Raw genomic sequence first — 26,043 nt, forward strand, 5'->3', positions numbered from 1 at the left:
TAAATAATTTTTTTTAACATTATAGATAATGAAGAAAAATATCAATCAATTTTCTATTTATACTAAGGGCTCACATCATATCATAACCATATTAAACAATGGTAACCAGAAAAAAAAAAAACTACCATAACTACTTCTAGAGTTCAGGGACAAATTAATCATGTTTTTGATATACAACATAATATTCCCAGAATGGAAAGACTTCTATAAGTCTGTAACTCTGAGAATTACTGCATATACTATGTAGCAATGGTAAACAAAAAATGTATATTCTCAACAGGAAAAGCTTGGATTAAGCAAAGCTTCTTCAACATGTTCATCTTCTTCTCTTGACCTGCAACACACGATTGAAGGAGAGGGCAGTTGAGCATATAATATATAAAATATAAATGTACAGTCTAACTATTAGCTTAAACTTTTAGTTGATACGGAACATAGGTTTCAACCGGCGGGAAAAAATTCTCGCTTGAGAGTTGGCTCTGATACCATGTGAGAGTATGAACCAAAGTAATTCGTTCACCCAAACCACAAGACTAGGCCAATAACAAATAACAGACTAAGTCATAACACACTATGACGTTTTGTATTAGAAAACCGCTTAAAGTCAAGATTGTTCGGTGTATGCAAATTGCGCAATGTATGTATCAAATCCATTTGCGGGGATAGAATTCGATTGGATATTGTGAGGATTTTAGCGTAAGACGAGCAAAAGAAAGCTTACGGTAGTTCCATCAATAGATTCCTCGCCTCATCAACAGCAACGCTAGCGGCATAAAGCGCCAACTTCTTTACCTATAAACAGGAAGGGCACGTCAAATGGCGATTTTCTACATGATCCATTGTGCAATCAAGTCCTTTTCGTGCAAATTTATAACTGCCTAGCTATAAAGATCAAATCAATTTACCTCCAATATATCTTGCTTAGACCTGTGGGATTTGGGAAGAACGCGAAACTCCTCGGTCAACCGGATGCACTCTTGAACGTTTTCGGGGGATACAAAGTCGACCGCAACTTTAATGCAGGACTGAAAAAGATCAACATTCAATAAACATTGTTAACAATATGGATACATGGTTTCAAGAGAAAATATATATACACACACGCACGTTATAATTTCAGTTGACAATTTCACCTTTCTATTTCGAACTTGATGTGGACATCCCGCAGGAATGAAGACCGCCTCGCCCAAGTATTGTTCAAATGTCCAAGGCTCAACATCTACAAAGGAAAAAAAATTCCCGAGCTAGTTAGTGCATATATACTTCTAAAAGACTCGAACTAACTGACAAAGAAGACGGGAATATGTATCTTACCGAATTCATCCTTCAGCTGTTTCTTGTGCTTCTCGTTCAGATAAAATGTCTGGTCGTGAATAGGATGAGCGACCTAAAGCAAACAAACGGGTCAGGTTAAAGTTTCAAAATCAATTAACTGCTACATAACTGACAGTAATCTCAACAATTACATACAGAATTCACAGGAACGTTGTTAATATGGCGAAATTCCTTCCAATGCTTCTGCAAATATTCTGTTAACTTAGGCACATCCTCTCGACGAAAGATGTCCCATAAAGCACCACCTTGTACAACATCCAGACAACCTTGACTGCTTTCAAGAAGATGTTCGGTTAATGTGATGTCTGGTTCTGGAAGAGCTGAGCAATCGGTACCAGAATCAGAATGTATCCCGGGAAGCCGCTCTAGGTCTTCAACTTCCTTCTCGCTGTTTCCATTTTCTAACGAGCAAGAATTTTTATCATCAAATTTTCCCCCGCCACTATATTTGATGTCAGATGTTTCGGACTCCATATGCTTTTGATTTTCACTGCCATAAAGCTCTTTCAAATCTTCGATTTCGAACTGCTTCCTTAATTTCTCAATTCTTCTTCTTTGCCGTGAAGTGAAGTCTACTTTAGTAGTGTGTGTCAGTATATTGACCTGAACAAAAACCGCCATAATTGAGAAACTAAGGAAGCAGTTCACGTAAGTTGAGATAAAACAATATATCATAAACCAACAGATTTCAGATTACCGCATCGGAGATGTCACAGTGCAGCTTAGACACAGAATCGCCTCGTCCAAGTTCTTCTTCTGATCCATAAGCGATGTAAGTTTTAGGACCCAAATCCGGCTTCAAGGATCCATCGGGAAGCTTAGTAGCGAGATTCAGAGAACCCGATCTAGGGTTGGTGTAATCCCGGAAGGGAAGCATGGAAATGAATTCAGCATCGTGTCTTGGCAAACATTCTTCGAATAAATTAGTTGGCGGCCAATCCTTCAACTTTAACATTTCTGGCCACCCGTTACGATGCTTGCGTCCTTCTAAGTATCCCCTGAAGAACTGGTGAATATTTATCTCGACCTGCATCACACAACGGAATTTTTAGCCCGACTCAAAACTAAAAGTACTGTTCCTTTATGTTGAAAAATAAAGAGTTAGGTTTATCTATAGGGTTGTGTCTGTTTATGAATAAGTGTTAGTTATGGGTAGTTACTTACAGTTATGTGTTTGAATATATATATATATATATATATATATATATATATATATATATATATATGTACTATGTTTCTTTGTTAGAAACACAAAATAATACTAATATATCAGTCTTATATACATTTTCCTCCACCCGCCAGGCCATTCCATCTTCCAAATTCAACACTTTATATATAAAGCCACTACCTAATATTCAAAACTGAAATTGATCTTTTTTCATGAATACAAATCGAGCACATACCTGACACCAATCTAAGCAGTCAATTGCCTTTACGGAGAAACTCTCTTCACTCAACTTTTTCGTTGCGTTTCTGAAAGCTCGCCACATTACCATTGGCTCCCAGCTGAGGCCAGAGGCCGTGGCTTGCGCGTTTCTCACAATAACGGGTTCACCTCTTCTCCAATGCCTTTGAAAATGCATAAACTCTTGGTCCGGCAAGTCAATAGCGTTAGGACAATACAGCAAATTATCCTGCCCGTTCTCCCTAAAAGCTGCTCGCCTTACATTATGCTTATTATCGCCCTTTCCCACGGAAGTGACGGTAAGGCACATTGGACAAGGTTGCGAGAAATCAATTTCGGGTAACTGACAATTGGAAGTAAGTTCCTCCGCACCTTTGATTAGTTCATTCACCCAATTAGGTTCAAATATGCACCGTAGTGCTAGCATGGAAGAACCACAACCGCCACACTCCTTAGGAGGACAAGGTATGCCACCGTCGGCTTTTGCTTTCCAAGGGCAAAATCGGGAAGACGTGTCATGTTTCCCCGAGAGAGCATCGGGCCTTTCCCCAACATCTGAAGATGTCTTTTTATTTAGAACCGCATTATGATCATTTGGTCTTTCAACAGACTTCGATTGAGCTTCAGTAAGTCCCGGTGGAAACCCACATCTTAGTTCCCGGCAGCAATTGAGACAAATATCATAAGCACAATCGGGATTTGGGCAGTTTCTGTGGAAATTGACAATGGACGTATTGCAGTTGTCACTGTAAAATAAAGATTCATGTCCCATTACCGACTTATGTGAATTAGTAGAAGGCAGACAATCCCTAAAAATACATTTTTTAGATGAAGTTTTTGTCTTTAATTGTAAATTTTGCACATACCAGTAAACTCGGTCATCCTCATCAACTATGGACTTTGTTATATCTTCCTCTGTCAATTGGACACCTGAAAACATCAGAGGACAAAGACATCATAAATGTTTCAAATCATATTTTAGAGTCAAAGGTCACATTGTTCTTAGTCTTTCAACTTCCTGTACCACGTATTCTGGCTTCAACATCTAGCTCAGCCCTTTGCTCTTCTTGAATATGCCTGAGAAGTGGCAGAATATTTAACAGCAAATACCGAGACCTTTGCAAATGCACTTCTTTATCAACTTCCTCTTTGCGAGCCTACAAAAATGAAGTTACTTTATATATCGCCCGTAAACTAAAGATAATGTAATTAAAAGGCAAAAGTGGGGGTAGAGACCTGTGCTCGTATATCCCCTTGAAGGCAAGTTGTGCAATTGCAATTGCCACAACAAAACGGGCAGGAATTCTCGATTTCTTGGTTTGTTCTCTCTGGGTACCTATTCAATTGTTGCCAAACTTCATATTTGGAGATAGTAAATCAAAAAGTACAGTTCAACGGGGAATGGTAATAGCATTTTGTTTTCCTACAAGGCACAACAAGAAGATAGCAATTCCTCACCACTTTGCAATGCATTCAAAGCAGTAGCGTTTCTTTTTGCATTTTGTGCAGATGATGATGTCAACTTTATTGTTTTTCAAGCATTGATGGCACATTAGACCCCCATAATCCTTCCAACTGATAGCATCCTGCAACTGTTTTTCCGTTTTTTAGCAAAAGAATTACGTCAAATAATCAAATAAAAAAAAGGACAAGACCAATCTTACATGAAAATAAACAGTAAACAGAAAAACTATATGAAAAAAAGGGTAAAGTAAAGAGCTTGCAAGAACTAGGAAGGAAAAATTAATTCTCACGGATATTCTGGGTGAAGTCCGGTTATTTCTTTGTTTGTTCTCACCAAGGTTGTCCTCCATACTGTAAGCAGATGTTCCAAACACAATGGCAGAGGTTGTTGGGTCTGTTTGATCCAATTCATGAACACAGCCTGGTTCAGCTAAGGACAGTCCAGAGTCTACATTGGTGCCTTCACTAGTAGCAATCAGTTGGAGTCGCTTCTTGGAGCCCTTGGGCCTGCCCCGGCCTTTCTTCTGCCTGAGGTTTTCATTTACGATTTTTCTCCAACCAATCTCAGCTGCCAGAGTTTTCTTACCTTTTGAACCCTTGGGTCGCCCACGACCACGTTTCTTGATCTTTGGCCACTCATTTCCATTCTTCCACTTTATAGCCTCATCCCCAACATCACATTTAGTTCCCCCGTCTTTTGCATTATCAATTGCCATGTTCTCTTGCTCGATTTTCTTTCCTGGATTGGCAAAAACTTTCTTGCTACTTAGATCATTGGGCCAATCATGGTCATCCTTCTCATCGATTATCCCATCTCCATTACCATTAGCAACTTCATTAAGGGCTCCCCCATCCTCTCCAGTTACAATAACAGCCACTGATTCATATTCGTTCTTCTTTTCAACAGTCATACCACCACCTTCATTACCACCATATTGGCTGTCCAACAAGAGCAACTTCCCAGATTCATCACCTACAATGGTTTTCTTCTTATTCTTTGAACCCTTAGGTCTGCCCCTCCCTCTTTTTATCACATCTCTGCTTACATCACCTACATCTTGTTTCTTCTTATTCTTTGAACCTTTCGGTCTGCCCCTCCTCTTCCTGCATAAAGTATCAGTAGATTGACTCACAAATGACTTGTCATGACCTTCAACAACAAGAACATTCAATTGATCCTCGTCCTTCGTTTCAATAACCACACTTCCAGTAACAGATTGAATTGTAACCCCTCCATTGGAACTAGCTTCAAGATGAACCCTTTCACCCTCATCCATTTTTACACCTCCAATTCCATTACCACAAAAATCATCAACAAATTGCACTAAAATTTCCCCGGTTTCGTCAATGACAGCATTTTTCTTATTGTCCTCCAAACCCTCCTCCAGCCCTCCTTGGTGGTTAAGGGCAATCCCTTCAAGATTACCCAAATTCCTCTTCTTAACTCCCACATTCAAATTCTCAGAACCCAAAACTCCGTCATGCTTCCGTTTCTGCGGATGCCTAACTTCCGTTTCGGAGCCGTCACCGTGAGACGCCGTACTAGAACTCCGACCACCGGAAACCGCCGCGCCGGAAGTGGAATTACGATTCCTGGACATCCTCCATTTGGCAGCTACTTTGCGATGCCATATCAAGTGTTTTTCACAGTAAACACCACCGTCCAAGGCGTTATCTTTGCACCTCCACCCTATTGTTGAATTAGCCCTTTTGCACCTCTGCTTCTCAACATCACCGCCAGCGCCACCGCCACAACCACCGCCTTCTTCACCGAGCTGCATGATTCAATCACCCAAAAACCCCTACACAATGCCTATAAACCACATGACCCTAACAATCACACAAGGTCCAATCTTTCCCAATACCCAATTCTGAGAACCAAAAATAATAGCTAAAGACACGAAATTTTTGAATGAAAATTGAGTTACACCAACAATGCCCATAAACCCACACCCCCGAAATTCCCCAGAACCCCAATCGTTATAAAGCTAAAGTCTGAAATAAAACCCAATCCCCAACAGTAAAAGACACCAGATTTTTTAACCAGAATTGGGCAAGAACAAAACGGGGGGCCGTTGGGTCATCTGTTTCAGGCGTTTTTACGCGCGGGTTTTAGCTTACCTAGACGGTGGCATGAGAGACAAGAAGCTGGGCCCAGCGACTTATGAGCTTCACTTGCGTTTACCAACGTTGTCGCTAGCGAAAAGATTATGATTACAGGAAGGAATTAACACTGTATTAGTCAGACTGTCAGAGCATCCGCCCTCCTGATCGCCGAAAATTCAACCGGCATTTACGAAAAAACAATTCAGGTTTTCGTTGGTGTGAATGTTTCCCGGGATTCGAGGAATCTGTAATGGTAAACCCGAGGTATGAATATGATTACAAATTGAAAACGAATCCCTTAATATTTTTTTTGAAAACGAACGAATCCCTTATATAAACAAGCTCGTTTGCGATTATATTATCATGCAATTAATACTAACACCGCGTTTGCTTCCTATACAATACTCCTTAATTTGAAAGGAATTGGATTTAAGATTAAAATTACCTAAATATAAATCTCTATTTACTTTTTTATTTTTAATGCTCCCACCATCAAATCAAAGTTTATTCATATGAGTCATATGACTATTCATTTAGAATGGCAACATAATATTTCACCACACTGCATATTAATTGACATAAATTTCTATATTATTAATTAGAAATTACCTACTAAAAATTATTAAGGGTATATATATATAAAAGAATTTATATCCTAGCTTTAAAAAAAAAGTATGAAAAAATAAAATACTCTGTACCAAATTAGAGTAAAGAATTTAAATTTTTCAATTTATATAAATTTATTTTTCACTGAAATAAATTCTCCATTAACAAAATAAGTAAAATTTGTCTTTCGCAAGATCACCCTCCTTTTGATCTAAAATAAGTAAAATTTGTTTTTCATCGAATTTGAAACAAAAATTCCAAGAAATTATTTTCATGAAACCAAACATGCCATAACATTCTGAAAATCAAACAATAAATATTTAATAAATATGATTGAATTTTTATAATAAATATTTTTTTGAATTTTTATACCATGGTAAATATGATTTTTTTTTTTTCACATTATAGAATTTCCATATTATTGAGGTAATATTTTAAATGATCTTTAACAAATTTTATTGATATTATTACTTTACCATATATGAAAACTAATAAATAGTTAAAGGAGTAAATTTCACAATATATATTTATTCGAAGTAAAGATGACAACGGGGCGGGGTGCGGGGAATACCTCGTCACCATCCCGCGACCTCATCCTCGTTCCCGTCTCTGGCGGGAAATTAAAAATATTCTTCATCTTCGTCCCCGCGGGAAATTAATTTAGGGCAAATTATACTATGATCCATCTCGCATTGCGAATCATTACTTAAATGACATTCAGATTATGTGTTTGCCGCTAGACGCCCCTAGGCCGGTCCGCTTTCACTATTAGGCGTCCAAAACTTGACTGGGCGCCTAGGCGGCGAAATCGGTCAAAATTGGCCTAGGCGGCCAACTCAGTCGAGTCAGTCGATTTCTTTTGATTTTGACCCTCCGATGTCGTCTGGTCCAGCCGTCCGTAGACTAGTTTGATACTTTGAATCTTTGGATGATTGAAGTATTTGAGTATTTCATATTTGAGTATTTTTATTTTTTAATATTATTTTGATGTTATGACTTATGAGTTATCATTATTTCATTTATTCGATTGAATGTTGAAAACAACCTCATTAAAATTGTCAGACTGCAAGTCTCCCACTATTTCTTTGGCGCCCGCCTAGGCGCTAGGCGCTGCCCAAGCGCCCGACTAGCGCCCAGCGGCTACTGCAACCATGCTTATATATTTACTTATTTTTTTAAAATCTGATTTAGATACATAATTTGTGTTCATAGACAAAATTTTCACAACGCAAGACACATAGATTCATATCATAAGACACAATTACTATTTATTTCAGGTACATAATTTCATAATACAAAACACAAAAACTCACAACATAAAACACATACATACACATGCACCAGGGGCCACAGTGCATTGTGAACCCCCGGTCCATAGTATAAGGATTGATTAACCAGAGTCCATCGTACATTGTGAACTCTGGTTCAAAATTTGTGTTGTAGTTAACATATTATATGTCTAATGTCTTTTATTAATAAATTATATGTATGTAAAAAAATAAAGGCACATGTTAACTACAAGCAAATAATTTGTTAACTGCATATTATGTGCATGCAGTTAACATATTCTGTTTCTTCATAATATGTTAATTGTATATACATAATAGGTTAATTGCAAACACATAATCTGAATGTTATTTAAATAATGATTCGCAATGCAAGGTGGATCATGGTATAATTTGCTCAAAAAATCATCATAGGTTGTTCTGTTGTTTACTTGTCCATAACTGACCTAATTATCATATCTTGTCCGTATGAATATATTTTCTACATTTTTTTTTTTTTGGTGAAGATATTTTCTACATTTATAGGTCTATGGTAAAATCATCTTTAAAATAAAAGATAGTAAACCAATAAGAATGTAGGAAGAGTTTAAAAGGAAAACTGCGGCATAATAGTAATAACCATTTAAAGTGAAACAATAAATAGGGATAAGTAGTAGGAATGAATCAACCATGCATAAGAATAAACAGTTCTGTTTGACAATTAGTGGTTAGCGGATTGCGTTAGCGGGTTTGACTAACGAATTGTATTAGTGACTTGTAAAAAGACGTTTAATAAAATTAGCTGTTTAAATTAGCGGTTACCATACAAAATGACCTATAAGGGTATACATATATAGAAATGGTTGCCCAAATTTGTTTCTCGACTGTCAATTTAATCTCAGATTGACCAATATATTAACTGTTGAGTTTGTGAATTTTAAATAGGTAATACTCAACGTGTTTAAAAAAAAAATAAATAAATTATCAAACTTCTATATTTAGAAAGAGGTAAAGGGTTGCAAGTACACATTTATGGGGTGTTTTGTTAGGTCATGGGTGTAATTGAAATTATTTTTAATGTAATTTAACACCCATCAAAATTACATTGTTTGATTGGAGTGAATTATAATTCCTTCATTTTATTGAATTGAAATTCATACACATCCTATAGGAATTTCAATTCGGTGGCAGTTTGGAGAGGGGAAAACATGAAAATAACTAAATTGCCTTTGATTGTTTTTGTTTTTTGTTTTTTGTTTTTTTGTTTTGTTTTGTTTTTTTTTTTTTTTTTTTTTTTTGTTTTTAGAAACAATTGCCTTTGATTCTTGTTGTTGCTGTTATTATTACACAATGATATTTTAATATTTTTATATCATTTTTTCCCTTCACATTCCCAATAATTATATTTCTTCATACCAAACAATATAATTTGATTTCTACTTTATTCTTATTTTATTCTTTTTTTTTAACGAATTACAACTCATTTTCTCTTTAATTCCCTCCTCTCAACCAAATGCCTTGTTAATTTTTAAATAAAGGTAAATTATATTAACTCAAGTAATAAATATACGAGATTCATGGAAAGAAACCTCGACAATTGAGAGCCATGAAGGGGGCGCCGGGGGCATGAGGAATGCTGCCCCATAAAGCAAATAAATAAAAGATTAGAAATATTTAAAACAAAACTAAAGGCACTAAAAGCCAACCTTACTAGGAGTAGTTTTTTTTGGGTTTTGAGATGTCAATTAGGAGAAAGAAGAAGGAAAGAGAAGGAAAAAGAGGAGAAAAAATTGGTATGACGCGAAAGAAAGAAAGAAAAAGAAGAAGAAGCAAACAAACAGAGAATGCACAAGTCGGCGCGTGCCATGCGCGATAATGTGTTCTCTTCTCCATTTTCTCTGTGCCGCGGGACCCATAAAAAACCAAATGCCTACATGATGCCCCCAAATATTCTCTCTCCTCTTTTTCTCCTTCACCTAAATTTGGCCTCCTCAAAACTTACTCAAAATGCATTGACATAGATGCTCTAAGAGCATCCTTAGAACATCTGCATCAGTTGGGGAGAATGGGGGATAATGTAAGAGTGATTAGGATAGAGAAAATGGGAGGAGAAAGAAAAAAGGAAAAAGAAAAATTAAATGAAAAAAAATAATATTTTAATTACTGTCAGGCGCGCCTGCGTGCAGTGCAGGCTGTCACGAATGGTTAAAATTAATGGTGGACCCCACATTTATGAATTCTCCCCACATTTGCAGAAGCACCCCATTTTTCTCTTTCTTGCTTCTCTCTCTTCCACATGGCATTGATTTCTGACATTATTTTCACATTATGCATTGGTGTGGTTGCTCTTATCAGTGGGGGATATTAGGGAAGAGTAGGGATGACAATTTCAATGTGACCCGTGGATATCCACCCGAATCCACCCCGCATGGATCGGTTTTTTTTGGGTGATGGTGGGTGGTGGATCTTAAAAAAGAAAACCCGCGGTGGGTCGGGTTCTATGTACAAGACCCGCCTAGAACCCCACCCGACCCACCATGTGTGTGTATATATATATATATATATATATATATATATAAGTAAAATAAGTGCTAGTATGTAGTTTTTTTTTTGAATGTTACTGGCCCTATTATACATTGTAGTATCTGTTAATATGTAGTTTTTTTACACCCGACCCACCATGTGTGTGTATATACATACATTGTAGTATGTAGTTACTGGCCCTATAATATGTAGTTTTTTTTTTTTGAGGCTTGAACTCACAACCTTCCAAATAGAAGTCCAACCTGGATACCATTAGACCACATAGTCCTGGTAGTGCTAGTATGTAGTTATTTATAATAGTTTATATAACTTCGTATATCTTTTTACTATTTTTTACATCAAAACTACTAAGTTTATTTTTAAAAATTAACAATTTATTTATTATATTTAAATATTTCCATTATTTATGTTTTAGTATCACTAATGGATTTTATTTTTTTATTATGTGTAAATAATTTAAATATTATTTTGAAAAACATATATAATAAGATGATAAGTGGTGGGTACCTGTAGTGGACACCCGCACCCGGTGGGGGTGGGGGTGGGTTCTAAAAAAGTCCACCCGATGCGGGTTGGAGGTGGGGGTGGGTGGATAAAATATAAGGTGGGTCGGGTGATGGATGTAGCCCTCCCCGACCCACACCCGACCCATTGCCATCCCTAGGGAAGAGTGAGTAGGAAAGAGAATAATGTGGGAGGGGAGGAAAAAAATCAAAACTGATTTTTTTAAAAAAAAAATAAAAAAAAAATAAGCATGTCAGAGTAATTTCTTTTCTCTATTAGTTCTCTGTCTTCATCAATAATTCCTTTTTCTTAGGCAGAGTAATATCCCAACCTTTGTAGATGCTCCCCATCCCTTCTCTCTTTACCACCAAAGCATTTTAGCCTTAAAAATAATAAATTTCTTCCCTCCATTTTTCTTCTGATGTAGATGCTCTAAGTATCTGTGTCTAGAAAAAGTCACATGCCCATTTATTTACTTTTCACAAAAGTCTAGTAACTAGTGATGCCAAATTCTCCAATTCAAGTAAAAAAGAAGAGAGCCCATTTCTCGGAAATGGCTTCTACAGTCTAGCCAGCCCAAAAATATCCAAAAACTTGATTTTGTGACTACAATAGTAATAGTATCCACAAATACAACAATGTGAAGGGATATTTGTGGATCTACTTCTTCCATCCAGTTATATATTTACTTCCAATTCTTACTTCTATCTCTTTTACTCTTTCATGTAACAGATATTGATAACATATTTTTCTTATATAAGTCTTAATAAAAATGTTTACATCAAAATTTTGAATATAATAGTAAAAATTAGGAATAGAGAATACAAGTCTACATAGTATTTTTCATCTCAATGATCAATATTCAATCCATCTCCAATACACTCGCTCACCATTGTATGTGAATATCTATATGCTCTACATATTCCACATAAATTTATTTTTTATTATATTTAAATTATTATAATAATTAATAATGAATACAACAATGTTGCCAAGTACCTTATGATATAATGACATCATTGTTATCTTCCTAAAGCAGGTTTCAAGTTCAAGGTTAGAGTATTAAAAAAAATATAACTACAATGGTCAATATATATATATATATATATATATATATATATATATATATATATAAAATCAAGAAATTCAAATTGTTATAATTCCAAGGACTAAATAATTTAATTAACATTCGAAATTAATTTGAAAACACTATAAGTTGAAGTAAATGAAATACAAAGTATAAAGACATTGCAAGTTGAAAGAAATGAAAATCCGTCATTTACTTCTTCATTGCCCAATACTTCTTAATCTTTTCACATACAAAGAGATGAACATTAAGCTGCTCCTCCGTCATTGTCGAAGTCTCCTTCACAAGGATTTTATATTCTTTTGCCTTCACTTCCGACTCCTTCTTAAGTATTTCATAATCTTTCACACTCATTTTACGTAACTTCCAAAACTTCTGTAATTTTAGATTTTGAATCAGATAAAAATAAATAAATAAATAAGCATATAAATAAAGTGTGGAAGAGTATACTTATAAGTCAGTCCATTTATTTATTTTTTGTAACGAGAGAAACCCGTAATTATAGGCACCTCTAAATGTGAGACAACTGACTTGGAGATGTAAGGCTGTAATCACACATTTTATGCATAAAAATGACAGCAAGTATTAGCCTAAAACACACTATCATTGATGCATTAGTCAGTACAGGAACTAAAAAGAAGTTGGATAACATGGTGTTCAAAGGTCCTCCAAGTAGATCAATACACACATTCTGGGCAAAGAAAATGAGGATCCTAACTCCTAAGATAAACAGAAGATGAAGTTGCAAGATGCATATATGTTGAACTCCCACCCTCTGCAAGAACTGAAATCATCCTCGCTGCTCTCTCCGGAACTAAAACTAGGGCTGCATCTGGATATCCAAAAGATATGAAAAGGTCTGAGCCTCTAACTAATAGGAGGTAGAACTTCAATAAGTTGAGAATTACAAGGCCGAAGTCCAAAACTCGAATTAAAATGAGAAGGGGGTTTATGATTATGTTAAGACTGAAGTTGATGTAGTTTCACTATCAGCATTGACATTAACCAGAAAAAACTGAATCACGCGATGATTTGTAGCAAGCTACTGGTAATGGCGTAATGCTCTTTTCTTTATTATTATTATTATTATTTCATTTTTATTTAGGGAAATTGAGCATAGCTATCAAAATAAATATCAGTGAAGTGCATATGTTAGTCACATTACCAGATTTGTGTAGGATGAGCACGCCACAAGGGTTTTGAGAAATTTTTGCCTATTTACTTCAAAGTTCTTCCTGGCACAGTCCAACAATGCTTGTTCTCTGTGCAGGTCTTCCAAGGCTCTTTCTTTCTTCCATCTCATCTCTTTTAATCTGTTTTCAATGTCAACATAGCTCTCAGGCAGCATCAAAGTTCCCATGGTTTTTGGAAATTCCACATCTACTTCCCTTCATCCAGATTCCATATGACATGAACAGAAAAAATACATGTCAGTTACAAGATAAACTTGACGAGCAAATTTTATATATGGGCAATGTGCAAAAAAATTATTGAAAGATGAAAACATAGAGTTAATTTTATGCTGTGAGGATCTTTGCAACGATACAATGAATCACTTGAGTTAATTTTACCTATTGCCCAGGGAGTAGATGCCATTGCGTTTTATCATTCCACCATCTAAAGAAACGGCTCCATTGTTTATACAAGGCAGAGCCCGTAGCATCTCTGCCCTTGTTTTGTACACTTGCAAGCTTGAAAAGAGTGCATAGAAGAGAGTCTCTCTTAGGCCACAATCACTGCTTGTAACACAGTACACATTATTGCTATCAACATTAATCATATTTACAGCAAACCCAAGAAAACCAGGTGGTGTTTGCCCATTAGGTAATCTTGGCTTTTGAAGATCAAGCCTCTTTTCAGGGTCATCAGCTATGAAATTGCCTGCAAATGGACTAAAAGACAAAAATAAGGAAGCAAAGGTAAGGAAACATATTGAAAATATCAATTAATAAAATGCACCAAACTTGCACACATAGGCATCACATAGATTCCGAACCTTAGGCTCTCAAGGCAGATGGCAAGAAACCTTCCATCCAGAGACATCCCAGTAGATGTTCCAAGACCATGAAGACCAGAACTTTTATTTATGAAGCCATCATGGTTGTATGTTTCCAGTGCTCTAACACCATCATAGGTCTTGCAAACAACTGCTAACATGGTCTCTGACCCCAGGTAATCAGAGAGAATCCTAAATTAGAGATTAAAGGAGCGAAATGTTAGAAAAAAAAATGCAGAACAACTAGAATTCTATCACTATATGTCTTTGTTCTTTAACTAACATGTTTCTGGCATAAATGCATAATTGAGTTTTAAGTTTTATCAGTTTAGATGAATATTAAAGTTCTTTAATCTCAGCTTGACTACCAAACAGCTATACTTCATTTGATATCCATCTCCACAAGATCAGATTAAGAAAAATTAGTCACAATGACTCTCTAGATGTAGTAGACAATAGTTAAATGTAATAAACTAATAACTAGGCTGAAAAAAATCGAATACTAAATTGCAAAGTTAAACTTTACCTGCTGAGGTTGTCATCGTCAACAGTTCCCAGTGTAGCTACAATACCAACCACATCAGCTGATAGTGGGTGATTATAAGCCTGAGTTGCCTCGAGGGCTTTCAGCTGGCACAAAATGCCGGCAGCAGATTTCTCATGCCTTAATATATGTTCAAACATCCTCGCCAGGCAACGTGGATGAGAAAGGTCATTGGTTACCATAGTAGGTACACTTGCTGAATGGTATTTTCCTAATGCAACTGGGATCAGGTATTGTTTCAAAAACACATTTGGAGATGAAAAAAGAAAGTAAAGCAGCAAGGCACACACACTATACAAAAAGACAGCAGAGAGTTGTATAAAAACTATAGTTTGTCACTAGGACATCTATAGACAGAAAATTACATCCACAGTGAATAGACTATAGAATTAAGCAGCCTCTCCATAAGTACTCTCAAGAAGTTGATTGGAAAAGTTAAAACGCATAGAATTTTAAGAAAAAAATTCCTTTAATATACAATTACTGCTCATGTTTTTTTTAGGTGACAAAGTGTAACTTCATAGAGCAAAAGGCATCTACTGAAACAAGGAAGCAGAAAAGTCACACTACATACATATTAAATGACTAAAGACGGGTTACCTTGAAGATCTACAACTGAATCATCCAGCATGTTTATATGTGATTTTAAGAACTTGACATTATCTGCATAATGTTTCACTTGCATACCCGACTCCTTTAAAGCATCCTGCTTTTCCTGCTGTACTAAATTCCACTTACTGTTAGTGTAATTAATTGATCTTCACTAAATACTAAGATAAGCAAGGCAAGCTCAAGTAACAACAACCAATATCTTCAATATGTAGTTATCATCAATACTACAACTAGGAACACACATTATACCACAAAGATATTATGTGCCAACTGATAAAGTTCATTTAATCATATTATTGGGGTAATGGATTGGATAATCAACTTTCAAGGTGTCTGGCAAACATTGTGTATTATGGATCATGGATTGTACAACAGATTTAGCTCATTTAAGTCAATAATGAATAATTCATATAAGGAGTCTACAAATGCTTATACTTACAACCTGGGCATTGTGGGCAGCTAAAACTTCAGGTCCATTTTGCACTCCTAGCCCTCCATGCGGAAATGAATTGTTCTGAGATGGGTTCATCATTGATGAATTTTCAGCAGCTAATGCCTTTCTGTTGCTTGAAAACTGGAAATACAAGAACAAATTGTAAATGTCTACATTATAATTTATATTTGAGGAAACATCTCCTAAAAGGCAATGCATAATCATATTGTATACACCACTACATTGAAATCAAAAACACCGACAATTGTATGCACATTTTCACTGCTCGAAGCACTAAACAAACAATTCTAAAACAGAATTCACATACGATTTCCATCAACATACATACATGCATGACTACATTTGCAACGCCGGTGATCGTTTCTCGAGACACTGTGAGGGAGAAAGAACACTGTGCTTTAGCAAAGGAGAGCAACGGCGGATAATTGTTAGACCTGGTGGAGTTTCTCGCCGCCGATCATCGTCCGAAACAGAGTCGGAGAGTGAGAGTGAGAGTGAGAGTACCAGCACGTGTACCCACTCGCCTGACACGGAAACCCAATTGTAGGGCTTTGTGCTTCTCATGAATCGGGCGGACCGGCCCAGTGCGGAGTCTTTAAGGAGACCAGAATTTGACGCGTGTACAAATTAGAGTAAAATAAAATATTTGGGGAGTTTGGGCTTTACATTTCATTTTACTTTATTTTTATAAAGAAAATTAATCCAAATAAACCATCCATGATCCAACTAATCATCTATATTGAAAAGTTAGTTAAAGAGTTAATTTAATAATCATAATATTTTAAAAAAATTATTAACTTACTTGGTTTGAGTTAATTAACTATGAATAACTTATGATAATTGATTTCATCGTGCTTATTTAATAGTTAGAGTCACAATATAAATTTTTTCTCAATATAAACACTCAAGTAGTAGTGATTGTGAATTTCTTTCATCACTTAAAAAGAAATTTATACACAAAGGAGTAATGCTATGCACTACTCATATATATCCCCTTTTATATTTTTCTTCAATTTTCACATTTTAACGTGACATTATCTTATTAGACGACTAAATTCCTTTTTGAATTAATATGGATTGGTCAATTTATATGCACTCACAGAATGAAAGGCACATCATAAGGAAAAAGATTATAAGAGAGAGAAAAAGAAATATATTCCTTAAAAGATAACAATTAACCTCTTGAACAAAGCTAAAATCGTATAATTGCACTCAAATGACATGTTTCCCCAGGGTAATCACACGTAACCTACTGCAAGTTTTTTTTTTCTTTCTATAATTTTTATATGTATTTTTAACAAATTAATTATCCATGTAAGTACTTCATTCTTCATTGCTAACAATTTTATTTTATTTTTTTTCCATTTAAACAAACTTAGATGATTTTTTAAAAAAGTCAAAGATGAAACTTCATCTTCAATGGAGCTTATCTCACCCATGACAAATGAAACTTCATCTCTGATGACTAAATCACACCTCAAATGAAGTTATGATTGCAAAACTTAAATAAAACCTCAAACTTAGGTTATAATAGAATTGAGGTTTTAATTACAGAACCTTAAATTCATGTTCTAATGAAAATCAAAACGAAGGTTCTAATCGAACCCAAATGAGGTTCTAATTGAATAACCTCAAATGAAGTCTAGCAGTTAAAACTTCAAATAAGGTTCTAACTTCTTTTTCTTTGACGTTTTATGAATTTAATATACAAATCAAATAGATCGATAGACAAGAAGCAACTATCAAATTTTCAAAACAAAGAGAAATGAGATAACATTCATAAAAATAAATAAAAATAGGTTTAGATAAATAATTTTGGGATTTGACAAGATTCTACCGAAGATTTTGGAGAGTTCGCGTTGAATTTTGGAATTGCTCGAGATGGAAGGTTCGCTGGAGTGCTTGTGCGGGGAAAGGGGGAAAAGGAGAAAGGGGGATCGTAAGGTTGTTGGCTGCTCCGCGAGAAGGGGGGAAAAGTGAAAAGGGGATTGTCGGCTGCGCTGATGTAAGAGAAAGGAGAAAAAGGGATTGTTGTCGTCAAAATGAGCTTTGTTCGGCCTGTCCCCTATATAAGTAGAGGCGAGTTTCGATTTTAGAGGCCCGTGGACCTAAGGCTTGGCCCACCCATATATTATTTTTAAAAATTATGTATGTATATAGTAAATGTTTAATATAAATATATTATGTATAATAATTATTGAATGTTGGGGTAGTTTGGTTTGTAATAAGTAGCTTGGAATTGTTATTATGAAAAGTCTAGGGATCAAATATGATCTTATCATAAATTTGAGGGATATGCTCTCTGTTGACAACAATAACAAATTTCAAAGACATGTTCTCTTAAGTTGATGATAATAATGAATTTTAATATTTTTCTCTAAGTTTTATAGCTTTTTATGAAATGTTTGTTTAACATCAGGGCCGGATTTTAGTTTTTTTGTGGTCCTGTTCTGGTGAATAACTGAGGCCCTCCAAAATCATAATATTTAAAACTAACATATGCGAGTTTCGAACCTTTGACCTCCAAATAAAATTACAATAAACACATATTGCTACCATATCTTCATAAAACATTTGAAATTTAATTGAAAACTTTTAATTTTTATTTCTAAACTAGCTATGTAAATATTAAATATTAGGCCTCTAAAATTTGGGGCCCTCTAAAATTGGGGGCCTTGTGCGGTAACCCAGCTTGCACAGCTTAAAATCCGGCCCTGTTTAACATGGTAATATAAAACAATTTATTCAATAAATTAGAAGCCCAATAGGGCTTTGTGGTGCATGACAAAGAAGAAGATTACAAGTTCAATCCAATCTACCATAAACCGAAAAAAAAGTTAGAAATAAGTGTCTATTAATTTTATTTTTTATTTTTGAAAAAATAAGTGTATACTAGTTAAGTACTTTAGTAATGTCAACCATAAAGGATTAATACTGTGTTCAAGTGAATAATTGTGAGTAATTAAACAGAGTTGGTGGAACATAGCCAAGAAAGAAATGAGTAAGTTGTGAAACATGCATGATTTTCGTATTTAAAAGAACACAATTATAGAGTTTATTTAGTATACATTCTCATGTAATGTTCTTATCGCATTTAATTCATACTTGATTCAATGATCTAATAAGAATAATCGCTCAATTCCATATTTCTTTTAGATTTTATTTATATATGTCAGAAAAATTTAGGTTTTTCCATGCAACATATATAATACATTTGCATATATACAAGTATATAGAAGTAAGGGACGATCCTAACTAAATTGGTCAGATAATTGACTTGATAACCATAATGTTCTAAATTTAACATTATGTGGAGCTGTCTATTATTAACATTCTTGGTTTGGTTTGAGCCTATTAGCCATGCACAACCGAAGCTGGTTAATTATATTACCTCCTTGTGGTTTACTCAGAGTCTCAGACTACACATTCGAATAACGACTACAGACTTTCCAGTAAATTAAAACATATAAAGTAGACAAAAAAAAAAAAAAAACAAAAACAAAACAAAACAAATATAATAATAATTAATAAGGTGAAAAATGGTTATCAGGGGGACTAAACTTAACTAAACAACAAGGAATAAATTTAAGGAATTGAAGGTGCACCACACAATAAGCCTCTTCTTTACTTAAATGTGCCGTTAAATGCAAGCAAAACGAAGCATATCTCATCTCCTCTACCTAATAATCAACTTAAGTATGTTTTCCTTTTCACTTCTGTCAGTTGAAAACTTTTGTTGTTGTATGTTATTGTAATGTCCGTGAACCTCCTCAGACCACTTTGCGACTTTGCCGTAGTCTTGTCTTTGCTTGCTATTGCAGCTCATTGAATGCAATTGCCAACCTTGCAACTTCAGTTTCTCTTCACTTTAATTTCTTTAATTAGCAAAATGTCCCAAATCAGTTCAGGCAAATGCACATACGCATCTGCAAATGTTGGTCGCAATATCCTTCAATTCCATTAGTTGGCATTTGAACGAAACATGTAAGGTTAACTAATTCACGAGTTTGAACCCATGACCCGATTCTTAGATCAAGTGTTTATCACTATGACAGACAAATTATAGTTCACACCGGATGAGCAACTTTTTCTTTATATTTATACCGCGCCACCAACATATTTTCGAGAGACAAGGTGTTAACGTAACCCTTCACTTACATTTGCCCAACAATCTCTTAACCGCAATTAAAATGTTGAACTTAGAGCCCTTTACTGACCTCTGCCAACAAGTATGACACAATATTTTTCAAAAAGTTATTCATTTGTAGGGTTACTATGGCTATATTTGGCAAACCTAGCTGAAAAAGGTAGCTGAAAGCTTTAAAGAAGCTGAAAGCTGAAAAGCTATAAGTTAGGAGTTGAAAACTGAAGAGCTGTTAAGCTAACTGTTATGCTTGAACGTGTTAGGTAAAATTAGCTTTTTGATAAGTTGATAAATGTAAAAAGACAAAAAAAGACATCTTCATAAAATTTAAACTTGTTTGTTTGCCTATTAAAATTTAACATTTTGTCTTTAAAAGCAATTCACATTTTGAAATATAAAACTAATAGCATAATCATGATCTAGTATCCTATAATGAAGTAGCAATATTGTTGCGTATCTCCTCCATCTAATAATAATAATAATAATAATGTTTGCGGTAAAAGTTGCGGATAAAGGAGAAGAGAAAAAAATTTTAATTGGGAAGGGTAAATAATGTTATTTCTTTAAAATAATAAAAACAAAGATGAAAAAAAAAAGTTAGGAAGCTATTAACTTATTTTCAAAATAAGTTCTTATTTTAAGCTACGAGCTATTTTGTGAATATTACCCAACATAACTTATAGCTTATTAGTAGCTTAAAATAAGCTATAAGCTCCGCTAAACTGAGCCTATTAGTACCTGAAAAAATGATAGGTGTATAGTACTCTAAAAATAAAATTCTCATCACATACTCACATGTGACATGTCTAAGAAAGAAAGAAAAAAAATCAATAAAAATTGTGAGTCTTTTTTTTTAAAAAAAAAAATAAATAAATGAAAGTGAGTAAACTAATTGCACCGAGTACGACATAAAAAGTTTTTAAGAATTGTAACGAGTACTAAAAATACTGACTAGTGTCAATATAATGTAAATTAATTCTCTTTTCAATATTTTTCTCATGGTGTGGTAAGAGCTCACCCTATTGAAAGTCGGGGCTAAAATTATGTGTTTTCGTCCCTAATTTATCAGTTAAGTATCAACCCACTTGGTGTGATTGCCATGATCTAATTAGATTTAAACAGTAATTAATGAACAGCAGCGAATGAGGAAAAGCCAACGCTACCCGTGAGAATGATAAATAGCAACGGCAAAAGCGCGGGTGTGCAGTTAGTGCTGTCTTTTACTCGTAAATATTATTCATTTCTTCATTCTCTCTCTCTCTGAACAACAGACACCATCTCTGTACAAAAATTTCTTTCATTCCCTCACTCTCTACAATCCAAGCTTTCAAGACATGTCAGTGAAGACCACAGGTGCCGTCCAAAACACTACCTGATAGTTTAATCAATAATTTTATTCGATCAGGTATCCACATATCTCCGTTTCATTGTCTGATCTTAATTTCGTGTTCTGATTCGAGTAATACGTAGTATGATTATATAGGCATGGTTGGATCATATTTAATTGCTGTTGTGGATTCAGATCTTGGCGACTTTCATGGTTAAGCGTCGGTGGAGATGGGGAAGATAGGGAGTGGCTGGTTTTCCAGCGTGAAGAAAGTGTTCAAAAGCTCTTCACGGGATAAGAAGGTCAGTACTCAGTACTTCACACTTTTTCTCCCAAAAAGTAACGTTGTTATAACGCTTATTTTGACCTAATTCATCAGATCGATTTTGCATCATTTAATTCATGATACTTTGACGGTTATCTGCCATGATTGATCCTTGAAGAATAAACAATTAGAGCTTAAGATTCGGTGTTCTGTTTTTATATTCCTTTCTTCTGAAGGAAAACAATGTAGATCAAAAATGGCAGCGGGAAGCCGCAGAAGTGGTGTCACTTGATCGCTTGCCAGCTGAGCCAGATTCGCCGGTTAATGTTACTGACGGAAAGAGTGATGAAGATCCGTCGTCTCCGGAGGCCGAGGATCGCGACCATGCCATTGCCGTTGCGGTGGCGACGGCCGCAGCTGCCGAGGCCGCCATTGCGGCGGCCCAGGCGGCCGCTAAGGTTATCCGATTAGCCGGCTTCGGTCGCCAGTCTAACGAGGACAGAGCTGCCGTTATGATACAGTCATATTACAGGGGATATCTTGTACGTACTAACACCTTCAATTCCCTCTTCCTAACAATTGCGTGACTAAAAGTGTGTGATTATTATATTTTTCCTAGGCAAGGCGGGCGTTGCGGGCATTGAAGGGATTGGTGAGGCTACAGGCGCTGGTGAGGGGGCACAACGTGCGGAAGCAGGCGCACATGACGATGCGATGCATGCAAGCGTTGGTTCGGGTGCAGGCGAGAGTGCGAGCAAGAAGGCTGCAACAGAGGCTGCAGAATAATTACAAGTTGGATGATGATGATGATGATGATGAGAAAGGTGGTGGTGAAAAGTTGCCGTTGCTGGGAGAAGAGACGAAGCTTAGAAGCCCGGTAAAGAAGATGGAAAGAGAAGATAATTATTACTGGGATAACAGAAACCAGAGCCTGGACAAGATAATGGAAACTGGTCAGAGGAAACGTGACGCTGAAATGAAAAGAGAACGATCCCTTGCTTACGCTTTTGCCAACCAGGTATTTATATTATTCACCAATCAATATTCCTTAATTAGTTTACACCACAAAATAGACTTCTAAAACCTATTGTATTTCGTAGCAACCCAATTTACTTAACAAGATAATTGATTTAATAGTCACAAAATAATTTAAGTGAATAGTTATAAACACCTAGATTCTGTTATATGAAAAGTTAACAAGTTTTAAATCTCAAACAGTTCAGTTGGATTTTAAGTAATAGATTGTAGGTAAATGAATACTGGTGGCCTTGTGGGCTCCTTATGAACATCAACACGTCATAATAATTTATCTATCCACTATTATGTTTAGTAAAAAATGTAGAGATTATTGTGATTTACTCTCACTTTTCTGTTTGGTTAATATGTGAGACTTTGTGTTAGAAAATTTCGATCTTGTAAACAAACTAACAAGTTTTTATAAAAATGTATCATTTTGAAAATAGCAATTAAAAATAAGTAAAATGTGAAAAATAAATTGACTATATTATTATAATTGAGGAGGAATTCTATAAATATTAATGTTATGACATATGATTCAAAACAAAACATTTGACTCCTCTTAGTCTAATATAGAAAATTTTCTCCTGCAAAACTATTTTAATTTTTGCAGCAAAAGCACCAGCAGTTCCTGCACTGTGATGCTGAAGCGTTTGGGAACGAGAGGCCAGAATGGGGATGGAGTTGGCTGGAGCGGTGGATGGCTTCACAGCCCTACAACCGCTCTAAACATACTGCGGAGGCGGCGCCACCGGGGAGCTCTCGCGTCACCATTTCCACCGTAGACGACGTATCTGAGAAGACGGTGGAGATGGACTTCGCCAGCTCTATCCCGCCGGAAAACATCAATTCCGGGCGTCACAGCGTCAACCAATCAGAAGCAAGCCCGTTTACATCGCGCGGACACCGCCGGCAATCACAGACGAGCTTCGACGGCGTTCCGAGCTACATGGCGCCGACCAAGTCGGCAAAAGCGAAGGTGAGAAGCCATGGCGGAATGAAGAACCTAAGCTCACCTTCGGCCCAATCGAACACCTCGTCCAAGAAAGGGACAAGTCCTGGGCTCAACTGGGAGTCAGTTTATCAGGCCCATAGAAGCCCAAGCCCAAATCCAAAAGGGTTGATGAATCGTGGCGGGCAGGCCCAGTGCACTGATACGTATAGCCCAGAATCAAGTGGAGACGACAAGACGATGTCGTTTAGGAACCATGGACGTAGACATTATTTTGGTTAATTATTTGGCAATAATAATGTGGATAATGTGCATTTGTGTGTTATATAGTTCTGATTACTGATGTGGGTATGACGTCATGTATTGGGTTTGCATACGCATTGTGAGTATTACTTATATAGTAAAGTGTATTAATTATGACTGCCAAAAACATCGCACACATACTCATACTTAATTTTAGAGTGTTTTCATGTTTCCTTTCAAAGTTTTAATGTACCTATGTTTTAGAGATTAACTACTACATACTGTAAGTAGTGTTTGTTTGTTTCTTTGTCACTAACAAAATTAAATTAAGATAATAATTATAAACTATTAAGGAGTAACATCTACCGCAATCTAAGTGCTCTAAGTTACTAGAAAACATCTTAGTCACGCATCACTTATTTTATCGGCAGCTACAGTAAAGAAGTAGGAAAATGACGATGGAAAAAAAATGTGTATGTATATATGTTTGTTTGTTTGTTTGTTTTTTTTTTCTTTTCTTTTCAAATGAAAGATGCATAATGGAAGTGTATATTCTCTAAAAGGATCCTTAATTAACAAATTTCTTTTAATTCTTTATTAATCGATTCAACATCTTTATAATCAAATTAAATTTATAATGCCCTTCACAATGACAGAAGGGGCATTTCGAGAAGTAGTTTGGTTCCAGCTGACATTTTCTTGGTTATCCAGATCAAAAAAATTAAATTTATAATATATTGCTTATATGGGTTATTACTGATGGATATATTGGAAATGACCCAATAATAATAGAGACCTGGGGTCTAGGAATAAATAACCCAAGCAGCCCAAGAAGAGTCTCAAGCTCAGAGCCTGTCTCCGGGCCCAGAATGATGGGTCTTACTTAGTCTCATGGCCTACTACATGTGCTTGGACTTAGTCCTATGGCCCACCACGAATTTAGGCAAATTATGCTGTGCATCCGTATGCACCATGCATGGTGCATACGGATGTAAAAACGACGTCGTTTTAATAAAACGCGCGTCTCTCCTTAAAAAAAAAATCAGGTTCGATTCCCAGCAACAACATATGAACTAAAATTTCATAATCGATGAACTATAATTCCATAATCGATGAACTATAATTCCATAATCTAATCTATGAACTAAAAATTTCAGAATGAATGAACTAAAATTCCATAATCTATAAACTAAAATTTCAGAATCGATGAACTACAATTCCATAATCGATGAACTATAATTCCATAATCAATGAACTATAATTCCAGAATGAATGAACAATATAATGTTGTTGCTGGGAATCGAACCTGAATTTTTTTTAAAGGGGGGACGCGCGTTTTTTAATAAAACGACGTCGTTTTAGCATCCGTATGCACCATGCATGGTGCATACGGATGCACAGCATAACTATCCACGAATTTAGCACTAATTGGTTGAGTTTCCTTTACATAAATAGCCTTGTAATTGTCTTCTTCCAAAAGGCTAAACCCCAACCCTAAAGACCCCCCACACGCCTTATAATTGTCTTGTTAAGACATCTCCTATCCTATGATCCTAAACTATCAAGGGTAACATCATTGTTCTATCATTGTAATAGCTTGATTACGTTATTATCAATACAATATTTGGTCCCTGCGACCCTACTACACACCCCGTTGTTATATTTTGCCTATTTTACCTATCTATTTATACTTTCTATAATTATTAAATTTATTAATTCGGACTACCCGGGTTAATTAAATCCATCAATTACATTTAGTTATGTCCTACCAAAATAAAAAAAAAAGAAAAATCAATATACTTATGTGGCACTTTTATATATATTTAGTTTGAAATATTAACCCTTAATTAACAGAAGTAAAAATAAATAAATAAATAAATAAATAATAATAATAATAATAATAATAATAATAATAATAATAATAATAATAATAATGCCTAAATTACGAGATTTACTATTTTATGTAAGCTTGACTTACAGTATAGTTATTACACTTTTATAATAAATTGTGCCCTTAGTAGATAAGAGTCAGGTTGAGATTATTCTATGAATACTTTTAGGTAATAACTGTAAGGCTTTTTATCATTAAAGAATAATAATATAGTTTAATTTGTAGCTAATTGCAAAGAAACTCAGATTCATTCATAATTAATAAAGCTAGCCAGGCCAGGTC

General features: G+C 35.4%; 3 protein-coding genes across 11 annotated transcripts; 1 reads left to right on the forward strand and 2 right to left on the reverse strand.

The window, feature by feature from the left end:
• LOC109189206 (lysine-specific demethylase JMJ25-like) lies at window positions 1-6,573 on the reverse strand. Of its 3 annotated transcripts, XM_019340003.1 has the most exons (15): window positions 5,434-6,573; window positions 4,495-5,403; window positions 4,199-4,332; window positions 3,977-4,076; window positions 3,765-3,897; window positions 3,607-3,670; window positions 2,739-3,486; window positions 2,033-2,362; window positions 1,471-1,938; window positions 1,315-1,387; window positions 1,134-1,219; window positions 906-1,025; window positions 722-792; window positions 259-334; window positions 1-201 (listed from the first exon to the last, which is right to left on the reverse strand). In XM_019340003.1, the coding sequence occupies exons 1-14, from the start codon at window positions 5,983-5,985 to the stop codon at window positions 274-276; spliced, it is 3,849 nt and encodes a 1,282-aa protein (XP_019195548.1). In that variant the 5' UTR covers window positions 5,986-6,573; the 3' UTR covers window positions 1-201; window positions 259-273. The 3 variants fall into 3 exon arrangements, with proteins under 3 accessions (XP_019195548.1, XP_019195549.1, XP_019195547.1); XM_019340004.1 differs by having other exon boundaries at window positions 1-334; window positions 4,199-4,326; XM_019340002.1 differs by having other exon boundaries at window positions 1-334.
• A 5,772-nt stretch (window positions 6,574-12,345) lies between these two features.
• On the reverse strand, window positions 12,346-16,515 carry LOC109189207 (protein DEFECTIVE IN MERISTEM SILENCING 3-like). 7 transcript variants are annotated; one of them, XM_019340006.1, is made up of 8 exons: window positions 16,357-16,515; window positions 15,911-16,042; window positions 15,457-15,574; window positions 14,839-15,076; window positions 14,313-14,504; window positions 13,888-14,208; window positions 13,482-13,704; window positions 12,346-12,691 (listed from the first exon to the last, which is right to left on the reverse strand). In XM_019340006.1, the coding sequence occupies exons 1-8, from the start codon at window positions 16,381-16,383 to the stop codon at window positions 12,509-12,511; spliced, it is 1,434 nt and encodes a 477-aa protein (XP_019195551.1). In that variant the 5' UTR covers window positions 16,384-16,515; the 3' UTR covers window positions 12,346-12,508. The 7 variants fall into 7 exon arrangements, with proteins under 7 accessions (XP_019195551.1, XP_019195556.1, XP_019195554.1 ...); XM_019340011.1 differs by having other exon boundaries at window positions 14,839-15,067; window positions 16,251-16,515; XM_019340009.1 differs by having other exon boundaries at window positions 16,251-16,515.
• A 4,742-nt stretch (window positions 16,516-21,257) lies between these two features.
• Window positions 21,258-24,111, forward strand: LOC109188785 (protein IQ-DOMAIN 1-like). The gene is made up of 5 exons (XM_019339408.1): window positions 21,258-21,471; window positions 21,589-21,695; window positions 21,895-22,200; window positions 22,278-22,676; window positions 23,289-24,111. Exons 2-5 carry the CDS (start codon window positions 21,624-21,626, stop codon window positions 23,907-23,909), a joined length of 1,398 nt encoding a protein of 465 aa, XP_019194953.1. The 5' UTR covers window positions 21,258-21,471; window positions 21,589-21,623; the 3' UTR covers window positions 23,910-24,111.
• The last annotated feature ends 1,932 nt before the right edge of the window (window positions 24,112-26,043 follow it).

Source organism: Ipomoea nil, unplaced genomic scaffold (assembly GCF_001879475.1).
Source record: "Ipomoea nil cultivar Tokyo-kokei standard unplaced genomic scaffold, Asagao_1.1 scaffold1509, whole genome shotgun sequence".
Classification (NCBI taxonomy): domain Eukaryota; kingdom Viridiplantae; phylum Streptophyta; class Magnoliopsida; order Solanales; family Convolvulaceae; genus Ipomoea; species Ipomoea nil.

Excerpts from the sequence above, each read along its gene's own strand:
- LOC109189206 (XM_019340003.1), bottom strand. The coding sequence starts at position 5,985 with ATGCAGCTCGGTGAAGAAGGCGGTGGTTGTGGCGGTGGCGCTGGCGGT. Across the intron at positions 4,333-4,494 it reads GGACTTCACCCAGAATATCC|TTGCAGGATGCTATCAGTTG; the intron begins GTGAGAATTAAT and ends ACGGAAAAACAG. Across the intron at positions 3,671-3,764 it reads TGTTGAAGCCAGAATACGTG|GTGTCCAATTGACAGAGGAA; the intron begins GTACAGGAAGTT and ends TGATGTTTTCAG.
- LOC109189207 (XM_019340006.1), bottom strand. The coding sequence starts at position 16,383 with ATGATCGGCGGCGAGAAACTCCACCAG. Across the intron at positions 16,043-16,356 it reads GCGGCGAGAAACTCCACCAG|TTTTCAAGCAACAGAAAGGC; the intron begins GTCTAACAATTA and ends TTGTATTTCCAG. Across the intron at positions 12,692-13,481 it reads GCTCATCCTACACAAATCTG|AAGTTTTGGAAGTTACGTAA; the intron begins GTAATGTGACTA and ends CTAAAATTACAG.
- LOC109188785 (XM_019339408.1), top strand. The coding sequence starts at position 21,624 with ATGGGGAAGATAGGGAGTGGCTGGTTTTCCAGCGTGAAGAAAGTGTTC. Across the intron at positions 22,201-22,277 it reads CATATTACAGGGGATATCTT|GCAAGGCGGGCGTTGCGGGC; the intron begins GTACGTACTAAC and ends TATTTTTCCTAG. Across the intron at positions 22,677-23,288 it reads CTTACGCTTTTGCCAACCAG|CAAAAGCACCAGCAGTTCCT; the intron begins GTATTTATATTA and ends TAATTTTTGCAG.